An 18,745-nucleotide genomic window follows, 5' to 3' on the forward strand; every position below is an offset into this window, starting at 1 on the left:
AGTATTTTCGCGCCAAATGGAGGCTATTATTCCACTCGCGCTAGCTTGTTGGATACTACCATCTCTTATTATATGGCTAGCTCCGTAAGCGGGGAAGATGAATCAAATCCTGCGCTGTGATCGGCTACGCAAGCGGGCAAGATGGAGCTATCTTGCCCGCTCAGGACTACGCGCCGTGTCCCGCAAAAATTTGCCCGAAAGCCATATTATAATTCCTTTATTGACCAAGCTGTTCGGTCAAGATAGCTGGATATTGGCCTTTTCTTTTTCGTGTTTATGGACTTAGACTCCGTCTTGGTCCATAAATACGCAAAAAAAGAACTAGGCCAATATCCAGCCATCTTGATCTCACACTTGGTCAATAACCCATAAATATCCAACGCGCGTCCGTGGAATAATTGTTAAATAAACTGTAAAATAAAATGGTAATTTACAATATGTTTTTCATAGGCTCACCGTCCTCTGTTTGGCTTGTCACGGGTCATCATGATTTTACATTTCTTTAGTATTTGAGTTTTCGACCCTCTTCTAGCTTACATAAGTCAAACAATGCTTCTCTCTACTGACCCAAGTGTATAAATGAGAACCGGGGGTACCATGCAAGCCCTGCGGTGTACTAGCATGTCAACAGGGAGCGGGTAGGAATACTTCTACTTGCTTGATGCTACAGAAACCGGGATAAGCTCCAGCAACGTGGGAAATATGGCCCGATGCCGAATATGTGTTGTTTTACCTGATACTCGTCACTTAACTGTAGAAGGTCTTCCACATTTTCCACTAAAACATTGAAAAGAAAAGTCCGTTTATGATTTATATCTGAGATGTCTTGCAATGATGCAATACCGTGAAATCCGTTAAATGCATGCATGAGCGCGCGTTAAATTTCAGATGATATGTAGGTAACGAGGCGCGAAGCGACTAATTTGCTATAATCATCTCCAATGAGCAGAAGGGGAAACTGTTCGACTTAAGCGAGCTCGGATCGGCCGAGAGCAAAAATCCCCCACAGCTACAGAGGACGACTTAGTTTCATCTCGGCCTCTTTTTTGGCTCACGAGGACGAGAGAATCAACGACAGCTAGCGCCAACAATTCTGTCCTTGTGAAAAACACCTCAAGGAGTTGAGTGTTTTGAGCTGAACCGAAGGAAGCCCGGTTCTATACCTGCCACGAAAAACCATCAGGGTGGCCTTGGAGATTCTGAAGATGAATCTGACGCTAAGATAGTTTCTGTCCCTGACTCTGAATCTGGCCAACAATGAGCCTCACACATACAGCTCGAAGTGCCAAGGCTTTCAAAGCAAGGGAATCCTGAAAGAGGTCGTCAAAGTTTTCCGTTCAAAGTTTTCCGCAATATTACAACGGCAATGTGCAAGTGCACAATTATTCGGCTCTTCTCCATGACTCGAACTTGAACGCTTTTCAAACTTTCTGATCCGGCGTTCAGACAAACACATATTATGTGATTCTTTCAATATACAGAACAGCAAAAATTACGCCATGTTCTCAATATGTGAATACTACTTTCATATGCGAAATAACATTAACATATATAGACGCTCTTTCTCGCCGATGTTCAGCGGCGAGGTAATTCTGTCTGTATAATAAAGGAACCAAAATCTCGCCGATGTTCAGCGGCGAGGTAGTTCTGTCTGTATAGTAAAGGAACCAAAATCTCTCCGATGTTCAGCGGCGAGGTAGTTCTGTCTGTATAATAAAGGAACCAAAATCTCGCCGATGTTCAGCGGCGAGGTAATTCTGTCTGTATAATAAGGAACCAAAATCTCGCCGATGTTCAGTGGCGAGGTAGTTCTGTCTGTATAATAAAGGAACCAAAATCTCGCCGATGATCAGCGGCGAGGTAATTCTGTCTGTATAATAAAGGAACCAAAATCTCGCCGATGATCCGCGGCGAGGTAATTCTGTCTGTATAAGAAAGGGACCAAAATCTTGCCGATGTTCAGCGGCGAGGTAGTTCTGTCTGTATAATAAAGGGACCAAAATCTCGCCGATGATCAGCGGCGAGGTAGTTCTGTCTGTATAATAGAGGAACCAAAATCTCGCCGATGTTCAGCGGCGAGGTAGTTCTGTCTGTATCACAAAGGATACAAAATCTCGCCGATGTTCAGCGGCGAGGTAATTCTGTCTGTATAATAAGGAACCAAAATCTCGCCGATGTTCAGCGGCGAGGTAGTTCTGTCTGTATAATAAAGGAACCAAAATCTCGCCGATGTTCAGCGGCGAGGTAGTTCTGTCTGTATAATAAAGGAACCAAAACCTCGCCGATGTTCAGCGGTGAGGTAGTTCTGTCTGTATAATAAAGGAACCAAAATCTCGCCGATGTTCAGCGGCGAGGTAATTCTGTCTGTATAATAAAGGAACCAAAATCTCGCCGATGTTCAGCGGCGAGGTAGTTCTGTCTGTATAATAAAGGGACCAAAATCTCGCCGATGATCCGCGGCGAGGTAATTCTGTCTGTATAAGAAAGCGACCAAAATCTCGCCGATGTTCAGCGGCGAGGTAATTCTGTCTGTATAATAAAGGAACCAAAATCTCGCCGATGTTCAGCGGCAAGGAAATTCTGTCTGTTAATGGCAAATTAGAGCGATCTCGACTTTAGTGCTGAGACGGCTTTCTTTCGTTGGAACTTCTTTGCTGGATCTTAAGAAAGTCCTACACTCAAATTGATTTTACAATTCCTTTACGTTATTCTAAATTACGCTTAAATAAGTAAGATTCAACTTAATATTCCCCACTTGTCATTCACCTCCTTGATCCTTGCACGAATTAGATATACTTGTCAATGAACAGAACTCAGTGCACCGATCATATGACTGGTATGTTAGAATCGCGAAGTTTCCTTCCGCTCTTCTATTTTTTTCGTCTTCTCTTTTCGCACTTCTGGTGTGTCCATCTATCGTTCGCTCGTTCGTTCGTTTCTTATTGTAAATTTGTAAAATCTCTCAGTCATTTCATCTCCTTATGATCACATATGCATTAAAACAGAACTCCATATAATATATGAAAGGATAAACACCAATGTAAACCAATAACATACCGGTTGATGAATAACACCTTAATTTCATCATGATTGGTGACATTTTCCTCGAGGACGGGGAATTTGCCTTCTCTTTAACGGGGCATTTTTTACTCCCATCCATGAACATTTGACCCACTTATTTTCCACCATCTTGGAGAATTCCGTTTTTTACTTACTGCTCCTCAGGTGGGAATGGCACTACTGGAATTGAGTGATGTACAAACCAGGTGTGTCATACCTTAAGATCCAAACCAGGCGGTAAGGCGTTAATCCAAGAGCGAACTGGAGTACGAGGATCAAATCCGCCCTTCGTTTGTTTCGGCATTTTCCTGGTAACCCCGCTACTACGTTGACTTATCTAAACGGTGTAAAAAAGAAATATTATAATTGTGTTCATTGCTTCACTCTCAAATCTGTTAGGTACTTTTAGAGAAAAAATTTTTTTTCAATAATTTTTTTGTTGTTCTTGATTGCATTGGGGGGGGGGGGGGGAGGTGCAACTGAGAGCGATCACTTGATACACAACTTCGTTCCAAGACCCCACACATCCCTATCATATTTTAACGATTACCTAAATGCTGGGTCGGAATAAAGTCGGGAGTAAAACCATTCTACTATCCGAGTCAGTGATGACCTCGCACCAGGAAGAAAAGACGCCATTTTTTACCATGCTCTAAATGGGGGGAAAAGGTCTTAATTTCTAAATTTCACTAACATATTTGGTTGTCGCTTATGATAAGTTCGCCTACAAATACAGCCGTCTACATCAAATCAGCTGTGAGCAATGAGAAGCGGATGTATTCGCACGTTAACACGAAGTTCTAACGTACTTATCACGCGATTAACAGTTTGTAACAACAATAGGGGAATCTTTGCAATATCGATTTCTAAATCTACTTCTATTTCGATATCGATAGGAATTGAGTCATACATAAATCAAGTATGAAATACCTTATTAAGATCCACACCAGGCGGTGCAGCGCTAATCCAAGAGCGAGCTGTAGTATGAGGATAAAATCCGCCCTTTGCCTGTTTCTGTATTTTCCTGGCCGCTCCATTATCACGCCTACTTTCCTGAACGATGCAACAACAACGAAAAGAAAAAAATGCGGAGAGTAAATTTCAATTCTCCACGTCACATCGAGAACAAATTTTGAGAAAGATACGTGAGAGACGTAATTATTTCTATACCCGTACCAACCCTCGTGTGTGACTGAGACCACTCACTGGTCCTTTGTAATAGCTCCGAGACCGCCTAGGCTTGACATGTTGCCCGAATTAAAAATAGATCAATAACGCATGACGTTAGCAATCGAACTTAACTGAACTTAGTTGAACTTATTCGGACGATTGCTTTCAATTGAATCGATAATCGAGCACAACCAAAACAAAAAGACTGAGTAAGAGGGTTCGATTTCGTTCGATTTTAATTGACGCAATCGAACTTGATCGACTACAAAAGAAAAATCTACAATTCACCTATCAGTCAAACGTTCGATTTTGTTCGATTCCCTTTTTTTCTGAGACAGCTGGATTGGGTGCCATGACCTAATTCAATCGAACCCACTCGCGCGATTTTGTGTGATTGTGATTGTGTTCGATTGGTAACGCCAGGCTTAAACCGGGCCTATGAGAAGTTAGTCTCAGTGCATGTAGACAACACGAGCTAGCTTGGCGCCTCCATCATACTCCATCGGGAGTAATGAGAAGTAGATGCATTCGCACGTATTAAAACGGGTTCAAATTTATATATTAAAACTCGGGGAGCTCTACATTTACGTTCTACGAAACAACACACAATGGTATGGTAGAGTATAAAGTCTTTGAAGCTTACTGGTAATTACCTGGACCGACAAAGCTGATGCTATTTCGATGGCATCCTCCTCGTTTTGAATTTGGTACATCCGTAGCCAAGCGTCCTTGTCACTGGCATAACCTCGAACACAGTCAGCATAGGTGCACCATTTACGACTCATTTTGAAGGAAAAAAGCAACTCCAAAAAGTCCAAACGTAGTCCGACAAGTAGTGAGCTTGTGTTCGATCAACACGCGAAATGCAAATGAATGGGAGACTTGCGAGTTCTCATTTTACAAAGCTGTCACCTCAATCTCAAATTGATATAAAACATGCCTGTTTATGTCAAGTACACAGGACAGCTAAAAGCTTCATGAAAGCACTGTAGTAAAAGAAATCGGTCCTTTTTTATGGTAGAATGGCATTTTCAACTTTTTCCAAAATCTTGACTGCACAGGCGGCGCAGATGTTGAATACGATTAATACGTGACATTATGCTGTTGGCTATTGCGTTACAATTTTAGACAGTGTATGAAAATGTTTAGGAAATTGCTCTAAATAGACGGGAAATGGTACCTATATATAAAAAATAATTTAAATAAAGTGTCTTACCTCGTAGTTTAGCTCGCCTAAATGGCTCAAAACCGCCTCCAGGAACACAGAGACATCAAAATAACGCAATAAGGTCAGCCATTTCAACTTAAATTATTTTCTACACGTCGTATTTACAGCAATATTCGAAACGGCTAAAAACGGCTAAAATTGTAACGCAATCGCCAACCGCATAACGTCACTTATTAAGCATATTCAAGGTCTGGGCTACCTGTGTCCCTTGTGCAATTACCATTATAATTACCTCGCCACTGATCTTCGGCGAGATTTCCGTCCCCTTGATAACAGACAAGATTATCTCGCCGCTGATCAGCGGCTAGATTTTGGTTGCTTTATTATATAGACAGAATTACCTCGCCGCTGAACATCGGCGAGATTTTGGTTCCTTTATTATACAGACAGAACTACCTCGCCGCTGAAAATCGGCGAGGTTTTGGTTCCTTTATTATACAGACAGAACTACCTCGCCGCTGAACATCGGCGAGATTTTGGTTCCTTTATTATACAGACAGAACTACCTCGCCGCTGAACATCGGCGAGATTTTGGTTCCTTTATTATACAGACAGAACTACCTCGCCGCTGATCATCGGCGAGATTTTGGTTCCTTTATTATACAGACAGAACTACCTCGCCGCTGAACATCGGCGAGATTTTGGTTCCTTTATTATACAGACAGAACTACCTCGCCGCTGATCATCGGCGAGATTTTGGTTCCTTTATTATACAGACAGAACTACCCCGCCGCTGAACATCGGCGAGATTTTGGTTCCTTTATTATACAGACAGAACTACCTCGCCGCTGAACATCGGCGAGATTTTGGTTCCTTTATTATACAGAAAGAACTACCTCGCCGCTGAACATCGGCGAGATTTTGGTTCCTTTATTATACAGACAGAACTACCTCGCCGCTGAACATCGGCGAGATTTTGGTTCCTTTATTATACAGAAAGAACTACCTCGCCGCTGAACATCGGCGAGATTTTGGTTCCTTTATTATACAGACAGAACTACCTCGCCGCTGAACATCGGCGAGATTTTGGTTCCTTATTATACAGACAGAATTACCTCGCCGCTGAACATCGGCGAGATTTTGGTTCCTTTATTATACAGACAGAACTACCTCGCCGCTGAACATCGGCGAGATTTTGGTTCCTTTATTATACAGACAGAACTACCTCGCCGCTGAACATCGGCGAGATTTTGGTTCCTTTATTATACAGAAAGAACTACCTCGCCGCTGAACATCGGCGAGATTTTGGTTCCTTTATTATACAGACAGAACTACCTCGCCGCTGAACATCGGCGAGATTTTGGTTCCTTATTATACAGACAGAATTACCTCGCCGCTGAACATCGGCGAGATTTTGGTTCCTTTATTATACAGACAGAACTACCTCGCCGCTGATCATCGGCGAGATTTTGGTTCCTTTATTATACAGACAGAACTACCTCGCCGCTGATCATCGGCGAGATTTTGGTTCCTTTATTATACAGACAGAACTACCTCGCCGCTGATCATCGGCGAGATTTTGGTTCCTTTATTATACAGACAGAATTACCTCGCCGCTGAACATCGGCGAGATTTTGGTTCCTTTATTATACAGACAGAACTACCTCGCCGCTGAACATCGGCGAGATTTTGGTTCCTTTATTATACAGACAGAACTACCTCGCCGCTGATCATCGGCGAGATTTTGGTTCCTTTATTATACAGAAAGAACTACCTCGCCGCTGAACATCGGCGAGATTTTGGTTCCTTTATTATACAGACAGAACTACCTCGCCGCTGAACATCGGCGAGATTTTGGTTCCTTATTATACAGACAGAATTACCTCGCCGCTGAACATCGGCGAGATTTTGGTTCCTTTATTATACAGACAGAACTACCTCGCCGCTGAACATCGGCGAGATTTTGGTTCCTTTATTATACAGACAGAACTACCTCGCCGCTGATCATCGGCGAGATTTTGGTTCCTTTATTATACAGACAGAACTACCTCGCCGCTGATCATCGGCGAGATTTTGGTTCCTTTATTATACAGACAGAATTACCTCGCCGCTGAACATCGGCGAGATTTTGGTTCCTTATTATACAGACAGAATTACCTCGCCGCTGATCATCGGCGAGATTTTGGTTCTTTATTATACAGACAGAATTACCTCGCCGCTGATCATCGGCGAGATTTTCGTTCGGTATATAAGAGAAATTAAATTATCACATATTCCAACATTTACATAAAATAGTTTCAATATATATATTTAAACATTCACATAATATGTGAATATATGTAAACCCTGACTGATCGTGGTTATTTCTCCTTCATTTGATAGACGTTCCTTGAATTCTACTTGATTGTAATTTCATTCAGCAAATTCGCTTGCTTCGCTTTCAAAGTTTTTCTTCAACTAATTTTACAAACGGCGCGCATGTCATGTGATTTCCCACTTGTTGTTGTTTCTGCAACATCGACTTCCAGTCGTTTTGTAAAATTAAAATCCAGTAAAATTAAGCTATAATTTCCAAGAATACAAATGCACCGAATTTAATAAAACAATTATTCCATTCGCACTTGTTGGATATGAGATTGGTTATACCATCTCATATCCAATGCGCGCTCATGGAATAATTGTTAATTATTCGAAACCGTTGTTTCTCATTCTAAAAGAATAGAAGGAGAGACGACGGTTTCGAGTAACTTCACTAACGGGCGTCAGAATGGCTTTAAAATCGGCACAAGAGACAGGTACGCGACATATTTGAGGTAGGAAAACTTTGTTTCAAATGAGATAGTTATTTACAGAATTTTTTTACGATCGGTGATTTTCCCTTACAATTCTCTAAATACACAAGCTGTCGCATACACCACGTATTTCGAGCTCGGGAAGGCTCTGCTCTTCGCAACTGGCACAAGGTATAAACTCGTTAGCTCGCGTGACACTGGAAGCAGGCGCCCACCTAAATCACGCCATCTGTAATAAATTACACAGTTTTACATGTAAAACGCACATGGACTGTGTTCTTGCGCTCCCTAGTTCATTTCGCAATTTTTTAGCTCTTTCTAAAAGGAGAATAGGAGGTTAAAAGTAATTTTTAAAAAGCCGTTTTAATTTGATGAGGTTATATGGTGTGTCGTAAGCAAAATCATAATAGGGAGCTTACGAATCGACGACTTTCGGACGACGGCGCCGTTGGGTCACCTTATAGTCTCGCGTCGTCGTCCTGTAGAAATTTGAATTTACGATTCGCAGTAAAGACGACGACGTTTATGCGCGACCGGCAAATTTTTTTTGTCTCAGGAGCTCGAGAAAAAAAATACTCAAGACAGACCAACAAAATGTGCTAGCATGGCAGAAAAGAAAGCGCAGCTGTACGTCGAGAAAAATTTGGGTTCTAAAAGATTAGGCTGGCTATAAGACCACTCAAAACAACAGAGGAAAAAACCGCCTAGCTCTCTAGTTGAGCTATCTAGTCCTTGTTTCTAACTGTCGACACGAATGCTAAAACCTTTTAGTCCTTTCAAATTCATTGTACACCAAAAAATGTCTTATATTTCAGTGAAGCGTGATTAAAATGAAAGATTTTTCATACAGCAATTTGCTTTTCATTCACACCGTGTCGTGCTTTGACCGCTTTGAGTGTTGGTTGAACTCATAGCGTTCGCCATGGCACTGTAAAAGGTCGTTTCTTGAACGAAAACAGGCAAATAAAATTAAAATCAAACATCAAGGACATGCCCCTAATGTGATACTTAAATTATCTGGCAAAAATACCCGAAGTATCGAGGGAAAACTTTGAAAACTAACCTCACGGCCTCCTGTTTCCAAGACGCCCGCAAATCGCTCTCACCAACGTCGTCGACTTTGGCGCGAAGCTGGGAAGTGCTCAGAAACGCATGCGCAGTGAGCATGTCACGCAATCTAACGGCGGCGTCGTGCAAAAGTCGTCGATTCGTAAGCTCCCTAATAACGCCGCTGCCTGAAACAACGCTCAAACCGGGTTCAATCAGCTTTTCCTACTGTAACTAGTGAAGAAAACATCCTGACCGTTAAATAGATCGTAACGGCAAATTTTTCTCGATTTCTTTGTACTGTTGTTAAGATCTGGTTTCCTCGATGCTTTCAATATGGACTTAAAATTATGATAAAATGACACTTGTTTCACTTTCAAAGTAGATCATAAGTTTATAAACGATATTTAAATATTCTTATGAGCACTTTATGCAAGTTCTTCAATTAATCAGTTCTTTTTAGTAAACTGACGAGGAACACATCCTAAAATTAAAAGACCAAGCAAAAGTCTGGGAGTTAAATTTAAAGAAGTCACGAATTTCATTGACTAAGGTAGTTAATAAAACTTATTATAAATATAGCTAGCATTGCTTTCGACTTGCAACAGTCTGACCCTAAGATGGCATGCAACACTTCCACCGGCCAGCATACATACGCAGTTGAAGAAAATTCTTCATCCGACGAGGGAGCAAAACCTCGTGAGGAAAATTCATTAAGTGATAAAGAGCAGGAAACCTGAATGCAAGTTTGATCACTATTCTAGCGCTACTGCCCTCCGCAGTAAGCTAAGGATGGGATAATCTCTATATCAGAAGGAAAAAGAAAAAATTGAAGTTGATGTTTAAAACTTTGAATGGTCAGTCTCCGGAGTACCTGAAAGGCCTATTTAAACCCTTCAGCACAGACTATGGACTTAGAAATAGTGAAAACAAATTGGCTCTGCCCAAGTCCCGTACCGATTTTTTAAATGTGGTCATGTCTTAAATTTAATTCATAACGAAATACAAAATAATAAAATAAAATAAAATCAATACACATAAGTTTGACAACTACTTACAAAATGGCATGCTATTAGAAAATATTTTTTACAATACCTGTCTAATTTATCACGCGCTGATTGGCTCATTTTTATAATCAATAAGAATACAGAGGGATAAAATTTTAATTTATGCAAGTTTTCAAGTTCAACTTTCAGCTGTCAAACTGTCAACTTTTTAACCAACGAGATTTCATGGACTTTTTTAAGTAGCCAATCAAAATGCTAGAAAAGCTATTGACAATGTTCGCGTCATTTTGAATAAAATTCACTTATCTTTGTTTACGGCAAGTTTACGGCATCTTTTCCCCTCATTTATTACCGGAATTTGACCATTTTGGGGTCTTGTTATTGTAAAAAACAAATTGACGTCAATTTTTTATGCGTCTGACCTCTTATTGATGATAAATTTCGTCAAACATTGTCAAAGTTTACTGCGGAACCACTCGCCTGCGGCTCGTGGTTCCACAGCCACTTTGACAATGTTATGACCCAATTTATCACCAGTAAGAGGACAAAGGCATAAAAAAACTGACGTCAATTTGTTAAATACACACATATTATTTAGACTACGATCTACAAAAAATAACTAAAAGTATGAGAGACAGCTAAAGTTAATAAACAGACTTTAATCTTTTCAATGTCAGAGTCTTCACAGTGTAAAATGGCAAAGAGTACTCGCTTGATTTTTTCCTGGTTTCATATAACAAGTTTTATTTTTCTCTATTTCTAAATCTGTAACTTCAACATCAAAGACCAGAACGGAATGCACAGTAACAACCTTACAAATAGCAGCTCGAAAGGGCGCATCTAACAGTATGACCTAACGGTCTCTCAACACCAGCATAGTGATTCCTGTTGCCTCACTAATAGCATAGCTATACTTTTCAAAAACTACCAAAGATTCAAAATTCTGCAGAGTTTTATGGGGGCACTTTCCCCACGGGGAACTTCCATATAAAAACGACAGGGGTACTTGTTGTAGCTTTTAGGGATAAAAAAAAGTGCTTTTGGTACCTCTTAGGGTGTTCAGCCTCAAAAGGACCACAGCGGAGCTTTTGAGGCACCTTTTCGGGTACTGAGCCGAAAAAAGATGACAGGAGATAATGTGTTGTTTTAGAATTGGTACCTCTTAGGGTTGGAAAACACTTCAAGCCACGCCCACAGGACAGGATCTTGGTACCTCTCAGGGATTCTTTTCAAAATTAATGATGAGCATCACCGTTCTTTTCATATGGGAGTTTCCCCTGCCACCAGGGACAATTTCACCCATAGCATGACCTCAGAGGAGATTGATCACGAGCATGGTAGAAAAAAAAGACTGAATGGTGACTAAGTTACATGTACTTATGAATAGGCCTAAGCCCACATAGCTGATAAAATTAAGAGTTAGATTGGTCGTTTATGGAAATATGTAAAACCAATTAGAGTGTGTGACTGCATGCAGCTCACTAAGAACTCAGTCTGTCTAATACTTCTTCCTTGTTATAAAGGATAGTCCTCAGTTTTTCTTAATCCCCTTAAAGAGATCATGCATAACAGAGAACAGATTGTTATCAAAATGAACCAAGGGTCCATGGTAGGGGACTTTTTTTCCATGCTTCACAAAACAGGTTGCATCAACAATTGACTTTAACATTCCTTGACAGCCTATACATTCTCTAATTTCCAATGATCTGTACATTCTAAATTTACCCTTAGAGACATGTTTACTGCACCATTGTACCATTGCTCCAGAGTCATGCAAGAGACTCATCAAACTAAACACCAACCCAAAAACCTGGGGGAACACCCCATCAAGAACTGTCTCTAACCGTTCAATCCTTTGTGTCAGGTAATATTGCGTCTTTTCCTTGTCGAGATCTTGCAAATGAACAGTTTCTGAAAGGGACTCAAGTTTCATATTCTTGAGCAGGTCGATGCAGCTTTGATGTACTTTCTCCAGGTTGTACAAGTTTGCAATTGCCAGAATCTTCATAATGTTTTCTCTTGTTTTAGGTTGGTCCTCGAGGAACTTCACACAAGGGTCAAAGATGAGCTGTGTTACCTGATACTCATCACTTAACTGTAGAAGATCTTCCACATTTTCCTCTAAAACATTAAAAAGTATACATCTTTGATTTAATTTTGAGCTTTGAAGCAATATCTAGCCTGCGAACACAGAGTGACATATTTCCGGCTGTCTGGAAATACACATGCATTCACAGTCTAGCTAAGCAATACCTACAGTAGAAGTCCATAAGATGTAATTGATAATAAAGAGAGAGATGCCTTACCGTGATTCAAACAAGCAGGGATGCTTCTTAGATGAAGGGACAAAAATCAAATTTTAGTGATTATGATATATACTGAGAGTGATGGGCTTCTGATACAGACATGTTTCTGGTTGGCTGAAGCTAGATGGCCTGTTTTACTGACTCATCCCCAACTTCTTCCCTAAGGGATCCAGCTGGATCCTAACTCGGGTCAAACTTGTGACTTTCGTAGCGGACTTTGTAGCTGTCAAACTGTTTCATATCAACTAGTGACAAAAACATTAAATTTTTTAAACCACAATTTCAATTTTCAGAAGTAAACACCTCTCAAGGGTGTTACTGTGCGTCTTCTACATGTGCATACTTATCATTTTATTATTATCACTGTCATTAACATCATCATGGCTCCAGCCTGTGATCCAGTCAAAAACTTGTACCTGTTGTGGGCAGTGGTGAACTCCAAAAAAGCATAGGTGAGCTCTATACATGAGCCCGCAATATGGTCACGTAATACTGGTCAGTGGATACCTTGTTTTGAGAGGTGTCAATTGAACATAACATGGAAACCCAATATTAAAGATGTATGCTGTAAACCCGCCCCACCCAATATCTAAGGGAAAAGCCGTAGGAATGTGGTTGTTGCACAGTGTTACATTTCACATTGTTATACCTCCCACCTCAAATATGTTTTCCGATTGGAGAAAGTGTCATGTGTCATTGCTCAAAACTCACTAACTCACTTTGAGTGCAAACAAAACTCACTAACTGACCCTAGGGAAACAACAACTTTAACTTCTGACTAGCACATGATCAGGTCATGCTCCTAGAAACCGCGGCAATTTTGTGTGATCATGTGTACTAAACGCATCCGCAGTCAAGTGCTGATTGATACCCTTGAGCGATATCATCGATCGACACTCGATTGACACTCGATTGACAACTCAGTTGATACTCAATCAATACTAGTGGTGTAACGATTAATTGAATTCTCTATTAATAGCGATTATGATTGTTTGGATTCCCAATTCTTTGATTCCACTTATTGATTTTGGTTCGAATTTTTGCATACCATTCCCAGAGTGCCCTCAGTGAGTTATTACATTGTGATATCAAAATCCAGAACTCTTTAAAATGTGTTTTTGATTGACGAGTAAAGGCATTTGTAGTTTGTGCGCCATTTTGTGTTGCGTGGTAAAAATGTTGCCCTTCTACCACCCCTTGAAAATTTCCAAATAGGGCAAACCTCGTGCGACACACTCATTGTATCCTAAAATTGAGGGTTTAGGGTTGTATGTTGTTTACATTGTGTATCATGTTGTAAGAATTAAAAAACATTAATATTTTGCATAATCAAATTGAAATTGAAATCGAAAGGAAATAATCGAAATTGAATCGAATTGCAAGGAATATGAATCATTGCTCCCCTAATCAACACTCCATCGACATCTCAGTCGACAGTTGACTGATTTTCAATTAATACATAAATATGAGTTGCTTGACACTCAGCCGAATATCAATTGACAGTTGATCACATATTGATCGAGTGTCGACTGAGTATCGATCAGGATGTTGATTGACTACTGATCAAGATGTTCATATATGGTATCAATCAACACTCAGCTGCAGATGACCCCTCACAGCTTCGCCTTGGGGAACATTGAGGTTCTCTGGGAACAAAACTCATTATTTCCCTTCAGGGCCAGTCATTAAGTGCTTATTGATTTACATGAAGGGGCATATGGACACATGTATGGACAGAGGGAAAATCACGGCACAACCCAAATTATTTAGCTTGATGGGTTACCAAATTTTCTAAACAATGGGGCTTGGCTCACGCACCTGCGACATGCAGGAGCTTGACCATGATATAATTACTTTCAACTGAAATGTGTCACCTAAATGTTAACTTTCACTGGAAAAATACTAACTTGTAATTTTTGCTTGCTCTTGGATGTATTGGGAACCGTAAATTATCTTCAGGAAGTCCAGAACTCCACTGGCATTTTTCTCAGGCAGTGAAATCTCATTGGCTGTCGCTTCTTTAAACTGTGATTTGAACATAGCCTTGAAAACTGGAGAGTTCATACTCAGTATCAGACGGTGAACATGAAACTTCTCATTCTCCACCACAAGAATTACATCACTATCTTCCCAGGGTTCAGAAAAGCAGTGCTTTCTCTTCTTTCCTGCTTGGTCTCTGCCTTTAAAGACAAAATCTAGTTAGGACTAAATGGACTATCTGCATGCCTCCTCTCTCTCCAACTGAGGCATGGCCTTTCAATCTAAATATGATGTTAATCCATCAAGCATTGACAATTTTAAGGACCTAGAACTGTGTTTGCCTCTAAATACCAGTAATATGGAAGATGATTAGAAAGAACTGAATAGAATAAAGAATGTGGCAACCCAAGAAGTGAAGAGAGTTGCACATAGACTAGATTTCTGCAAAGACCCAACCATTAAGTAACCAGATCATGCTACCGTAAAAGGGGCCTAATAGTTTGCACCACAAAGGGAAGAGACCTTAAGGTCTAAGTTTTTGTCTGGACTGTTTAAGGACTAATTTCAAGGAGAATTTTGGCACTCTTCAAGGACTTTCACATCAGTACTGAATTAAGGACACCTTACACTGTCAAGTATGTCAAATAATAATCAATGAAATCTAGTATCATCAAATTGACATTTTGAGACTGAGGTGTTTTTTCTCGACCTACATTGTCCATGCCCTTGGCTGCCCCTCCCAACTTAAGAGGATTTTAGCTGACAAGTAGTATGATCCCACATTGATAGTATATGTTTACAGATGAGGGTGGATCTCATTATTACTAATATTTTTTGAAATTCTTCGGTCAGCTTTCTAAAGAAAGGTCTTGTGTACTTATCTTGTAGTCTCAAACATTAAATGACTTCTCACTGAAACTCAAACTTCAAAGCACTTTAAGGAAAGAACTATTTTCTTCACTTTCAAGGACTTTTATAGTGTCTGCCAAATTTTCAGGGGCTTTTTAAGGTCAGTGCAAACTCGTGGTAAGAGGAAAGGCTTATAGAAATGTGAGAATTTAAATGAAACAGTTATGGCGACGTGTTACATGTACATGGGGGACACACTGAAACATTTGTGGTCATGACGTGAGGAAAAATGACACTTGTGTCTACTCTAAGAGGTGAACCCTTTGACCTTTGAGGGGGTGTTGGGTGACTTGGTAACGGCACAATTTTTTTTTTAACCTTTAACCATGCACTTGGAAAGTTCTTCTCAATAATTGGTTTGCATTATATTTTTTCTCTGTGCAACATACTGATTGTCAGCTCACTGAATGTGCATGACTTTTTTCTTGGCAGTGGTGGTGTGCATGAATTTTTTGGGGTATAAGCATTCTTGCAGGATACATACATTGTAGCTTTGTTGAGCCAAATCTGAGAGTGTTAGATAAAAGCTTTACTCAGCACTGCAGCTTGCGTTGTTGGGGGGTATTTTGCACCAGAGTGCTTTGCCAGTGGTATGGAGCTGGCCACGAACATGACAAAATGAAACAGCAGTGAAACCACGAGGGAATTTTGTGCGCACATGAATCTTCAAGGGAATCTTCCAACATTGTCTGTGATGAGTTCCCGAAAATGTGATGACAAAGTTGAAAAGAGAGTGGAACCACTAGGTTTCACTTTCCATAAAATGTCATTATACCTGCCAACCCCCAGAGTACAAAATTCTGGAGATGTCTAGAAAGGGCACCTGAGAATTCTTTTTGCAGTGAACCGAAAGACATGCTGCCTTCTTCCCTTCGACTGATGTAAACAGCTTGCAAAAACCGTGCCAACTTTCTACACTGTACCACGTATTATGCAATTTGATTGGTTGACTTCTGACCAATTATGATACTCGTTAAATATATATCAATTTGATTGTTCTGTTCTATGTTTTCCAATAAAGAACAGCTCAAATAAGAGCACTAAATCCACTTCTTGTTTTATTTTCCTTTCTGAAATCTCAAAAATAATGAAATTAATGAAAAAATTTTGAAAAAGCCACGGTCCAGGTATTTCCCAGGAGATTTGGTGCTCTAACCGGGAAACCAGGAGATTTGATGAAAAACTTGGAGACTCTCGGGAAAAACGGGAGAGTTGGCAGGTATGTGAGTTTACAAATGTCCATCACATTGGATGAAGTCTCTTGGGGGGATTTTGAGCGCATTTTTACATGAAAAGCTAAGTGCGATAAACTGTACTTTATACAGGAACTGATCGTAGTTAGATGTATATATTGCGGGAAAAAATACCTTGAAATCTCTTTCACGTTAATTTCACTGCATGTGGACACTCCATTCATGCAGGAAGAACAAAACGCACATTTAATGGCGATTTGGCCTCACCTAATGGCCAAGTTTAGACATCGCGCCTCTGCCGTGCCGAACTCAAAGTTTAATTAGGTTCGGCTACAGCACGGGGGAAACACGACTCTGTTTCAGACGTCGTGCCACAGTATTCAGGATTTACTAAAGCTTCAATTCTTTTCGTAAAGTTCTCCCCGCGGGAACTCAATCGCGCCAAAATACATTAATAATTTATGAATTTTTTTTGGCGCCGAAAAAGCACGACGGTTGAATCGCTGCCGTACCAGCGTCGTATAGAACGGCAGAGCTTGCTGAACTTTATTGCTTGCCGAACTTAATTTAAAAGTTTGATTCAGACGCCTACTTCTACCCTGCTTTTGTCGAACTTTAAATATAAATATAAATTCCTGAATTTAGTTCGGCATGGCAGAAGCTGCGCTGGAGCACGATTGGGCCTTATTAGATTCAATGATTTTACGGATTAAAATGACAAAGAACGTTTTACATTTCACAAGCGATCACAACTTGAAGTTGTACTTCAAATTTTCCAGTAATTCCAGTGTTTACTCACCAGTTGCAACGTTTGTCTTCTCGATGTTACATGCCATCTTTACACAGTAGTCGCAAAGCGCGTTCTGCACAAGGATTACACAAGGATAGAGGTGTATACCATGACACGCGTGACACTGGAAGGGGCGGGGGAGAACACTCTGCGACGCCTGGCACTTTTTGTGTATCTGAATCATCCAACAAAAAATGACGTCACATCCGGTAAAAAAAAGCGTTGAGCGGCAAAATCAAATTTGAACATGGCATAATCGTTCTCTCAGTAAGTAAAATGGTAATATTTTGCAATCGGCCGGATATTTTTAACGTTTTATTTGGCCACGATAAACAAAATTTTGTCTTCTTCCTCGTCATATCAGTTTGTTTGAAGGACAGGGTAATTATTTATTCAAAAACACGCTGTTTTGAAGGCGTGTTTTTTACGAAATGTCGCCATTTCCTCCTCGCTGAATTCCACAGGAGTCATCGTTTGTGTGGAAATAATGAATTCTAGGTAAGTTGCACTCAATTCAAATACCCCATTCTCTTAGGTAGGCATCACACTAAGAAAAATGCACAATGACAGGTTTCTAGACATGGGGGAACCTTATTAACAGAAGCGCCTTTTTTAAAATTTACTGTTGCCAAACACTCGAGAGTACTTGAGTGCTGTTAATCGTATCACTGCAAGAACAGATCCACACACATAACGCGCTTTGCAGAACTTTCTTGCCGATCGACACTAACACAAACTCGTGTGTTTGCTCATGACTCAAACTGATGCCATAAAACATGTTACGATTGGTTAAGAACCAAATGTTTTCCCTAAGCAATCCCTTAATTGATAAACGCTTCGTTACAGGCAGGCCGTGAACCCCTTAAAACAAAGCAAGAGGATTAGTTTTAACGGCGATTAAGTAATTTGGACATGTCGTGGTTTTTTCTCATTTATAATCAAATTTATTTTTCCATTTCAACAGTGTTAGACGTCAGCAGCGCTAAGTTCCAATACCCCCCCCCCCAACTGAGGTCAAGCATGCACCTTTAATTTCTTCAAACCCTCTCATTTGCCCTGTTTGCAGACCAAGTTCCTCATCTATTAATCCCTGTCATATTGGCAACCCATTTTGAAAGGTTACTAAAAAATTGTGCATTATATTTCAGTGTGCTTTCTCTTTGTAATCTTACATCAAGATATTTCAATCCCTAAGGAAATGAGAGAACACTAGCAATACTGACAATTTTCAGTAATTCATCACTTTCAATATGCCATCTAAACAAATTGTTCGTAAACAGCAGTGAAATTTCATGCCCCTACACCTAGCCATAAAAGGAAGTC

The 18,745-nt window shown here is 40.3% G+C and overlaps 1 protein-coding gene and 1 pseudogene across 1 annotated transcript; both read right to left on the reverse strand.

The window, feature by feature from the left end:
- LOC145480540 (uncharacterized) overlaps window positions 1-18,745 on the reverse strand; it is a 72,738-nt pseudogene that overhangs the window by 17,470 nt on the left and 36,523 nt on the right.
- Window positions 11,742-17,468, reverse strand: LOC145480538 (kelch-like protein 24). The gene is made up of 3 exons (XM_081458776.1): window positions 17,432-17,468; window positions 14,458-14,730; window positions 11,742-12,365 (listed from the first exon to the last, which is right to left on the reverse strand). The coding sequence occupies exons 1-3, from the start codon at window positions 17,466-17,468 to the stop codon at window positions 11,776-11,778; spliced, it is 900 nt and encodes a 299-aa protein (XP_081314902.1). The 3' UTR covers window positions 11,742-11,775.

This window comes from Orbicella franksi, chromosome 3 (assembly GCF_964199315.1).
Source record: "Orbicella franksi chromosome 3, jaOrbFran1.1, whole genome shotgun sequence".
NCBI lineage: Eukaryota > Metazoa > Cnidaria > Anthozoa > Scleractinia > Merulinidae > Orbicella > Orbicella franksi.

Excerpts from the sequence above, each read along its gene's own strand:
- LOC145480538 (XM_081458776.1), bottom strand. The coding sequence starts at position 17,468 with ATGGCATGTAACATCGAGAAGACAAACGTTGCAACTG. Across the intron at positions 14,731-17,431 it reads GAAGACAAACGTTGCAACTG|GCAGAGACCAAGCAGGAAAG; the intron begins GTGAGTAAACAC and ends TTGTCTTTAAAG. Across the intron at positions 12,366-14,457 it reads AGAGCAAGCAAAAATTACAA|AGGAAAATGTGGAAGATCTT; the intron begins GTTAGTATTTTT and ends TTAATGTTTTAG.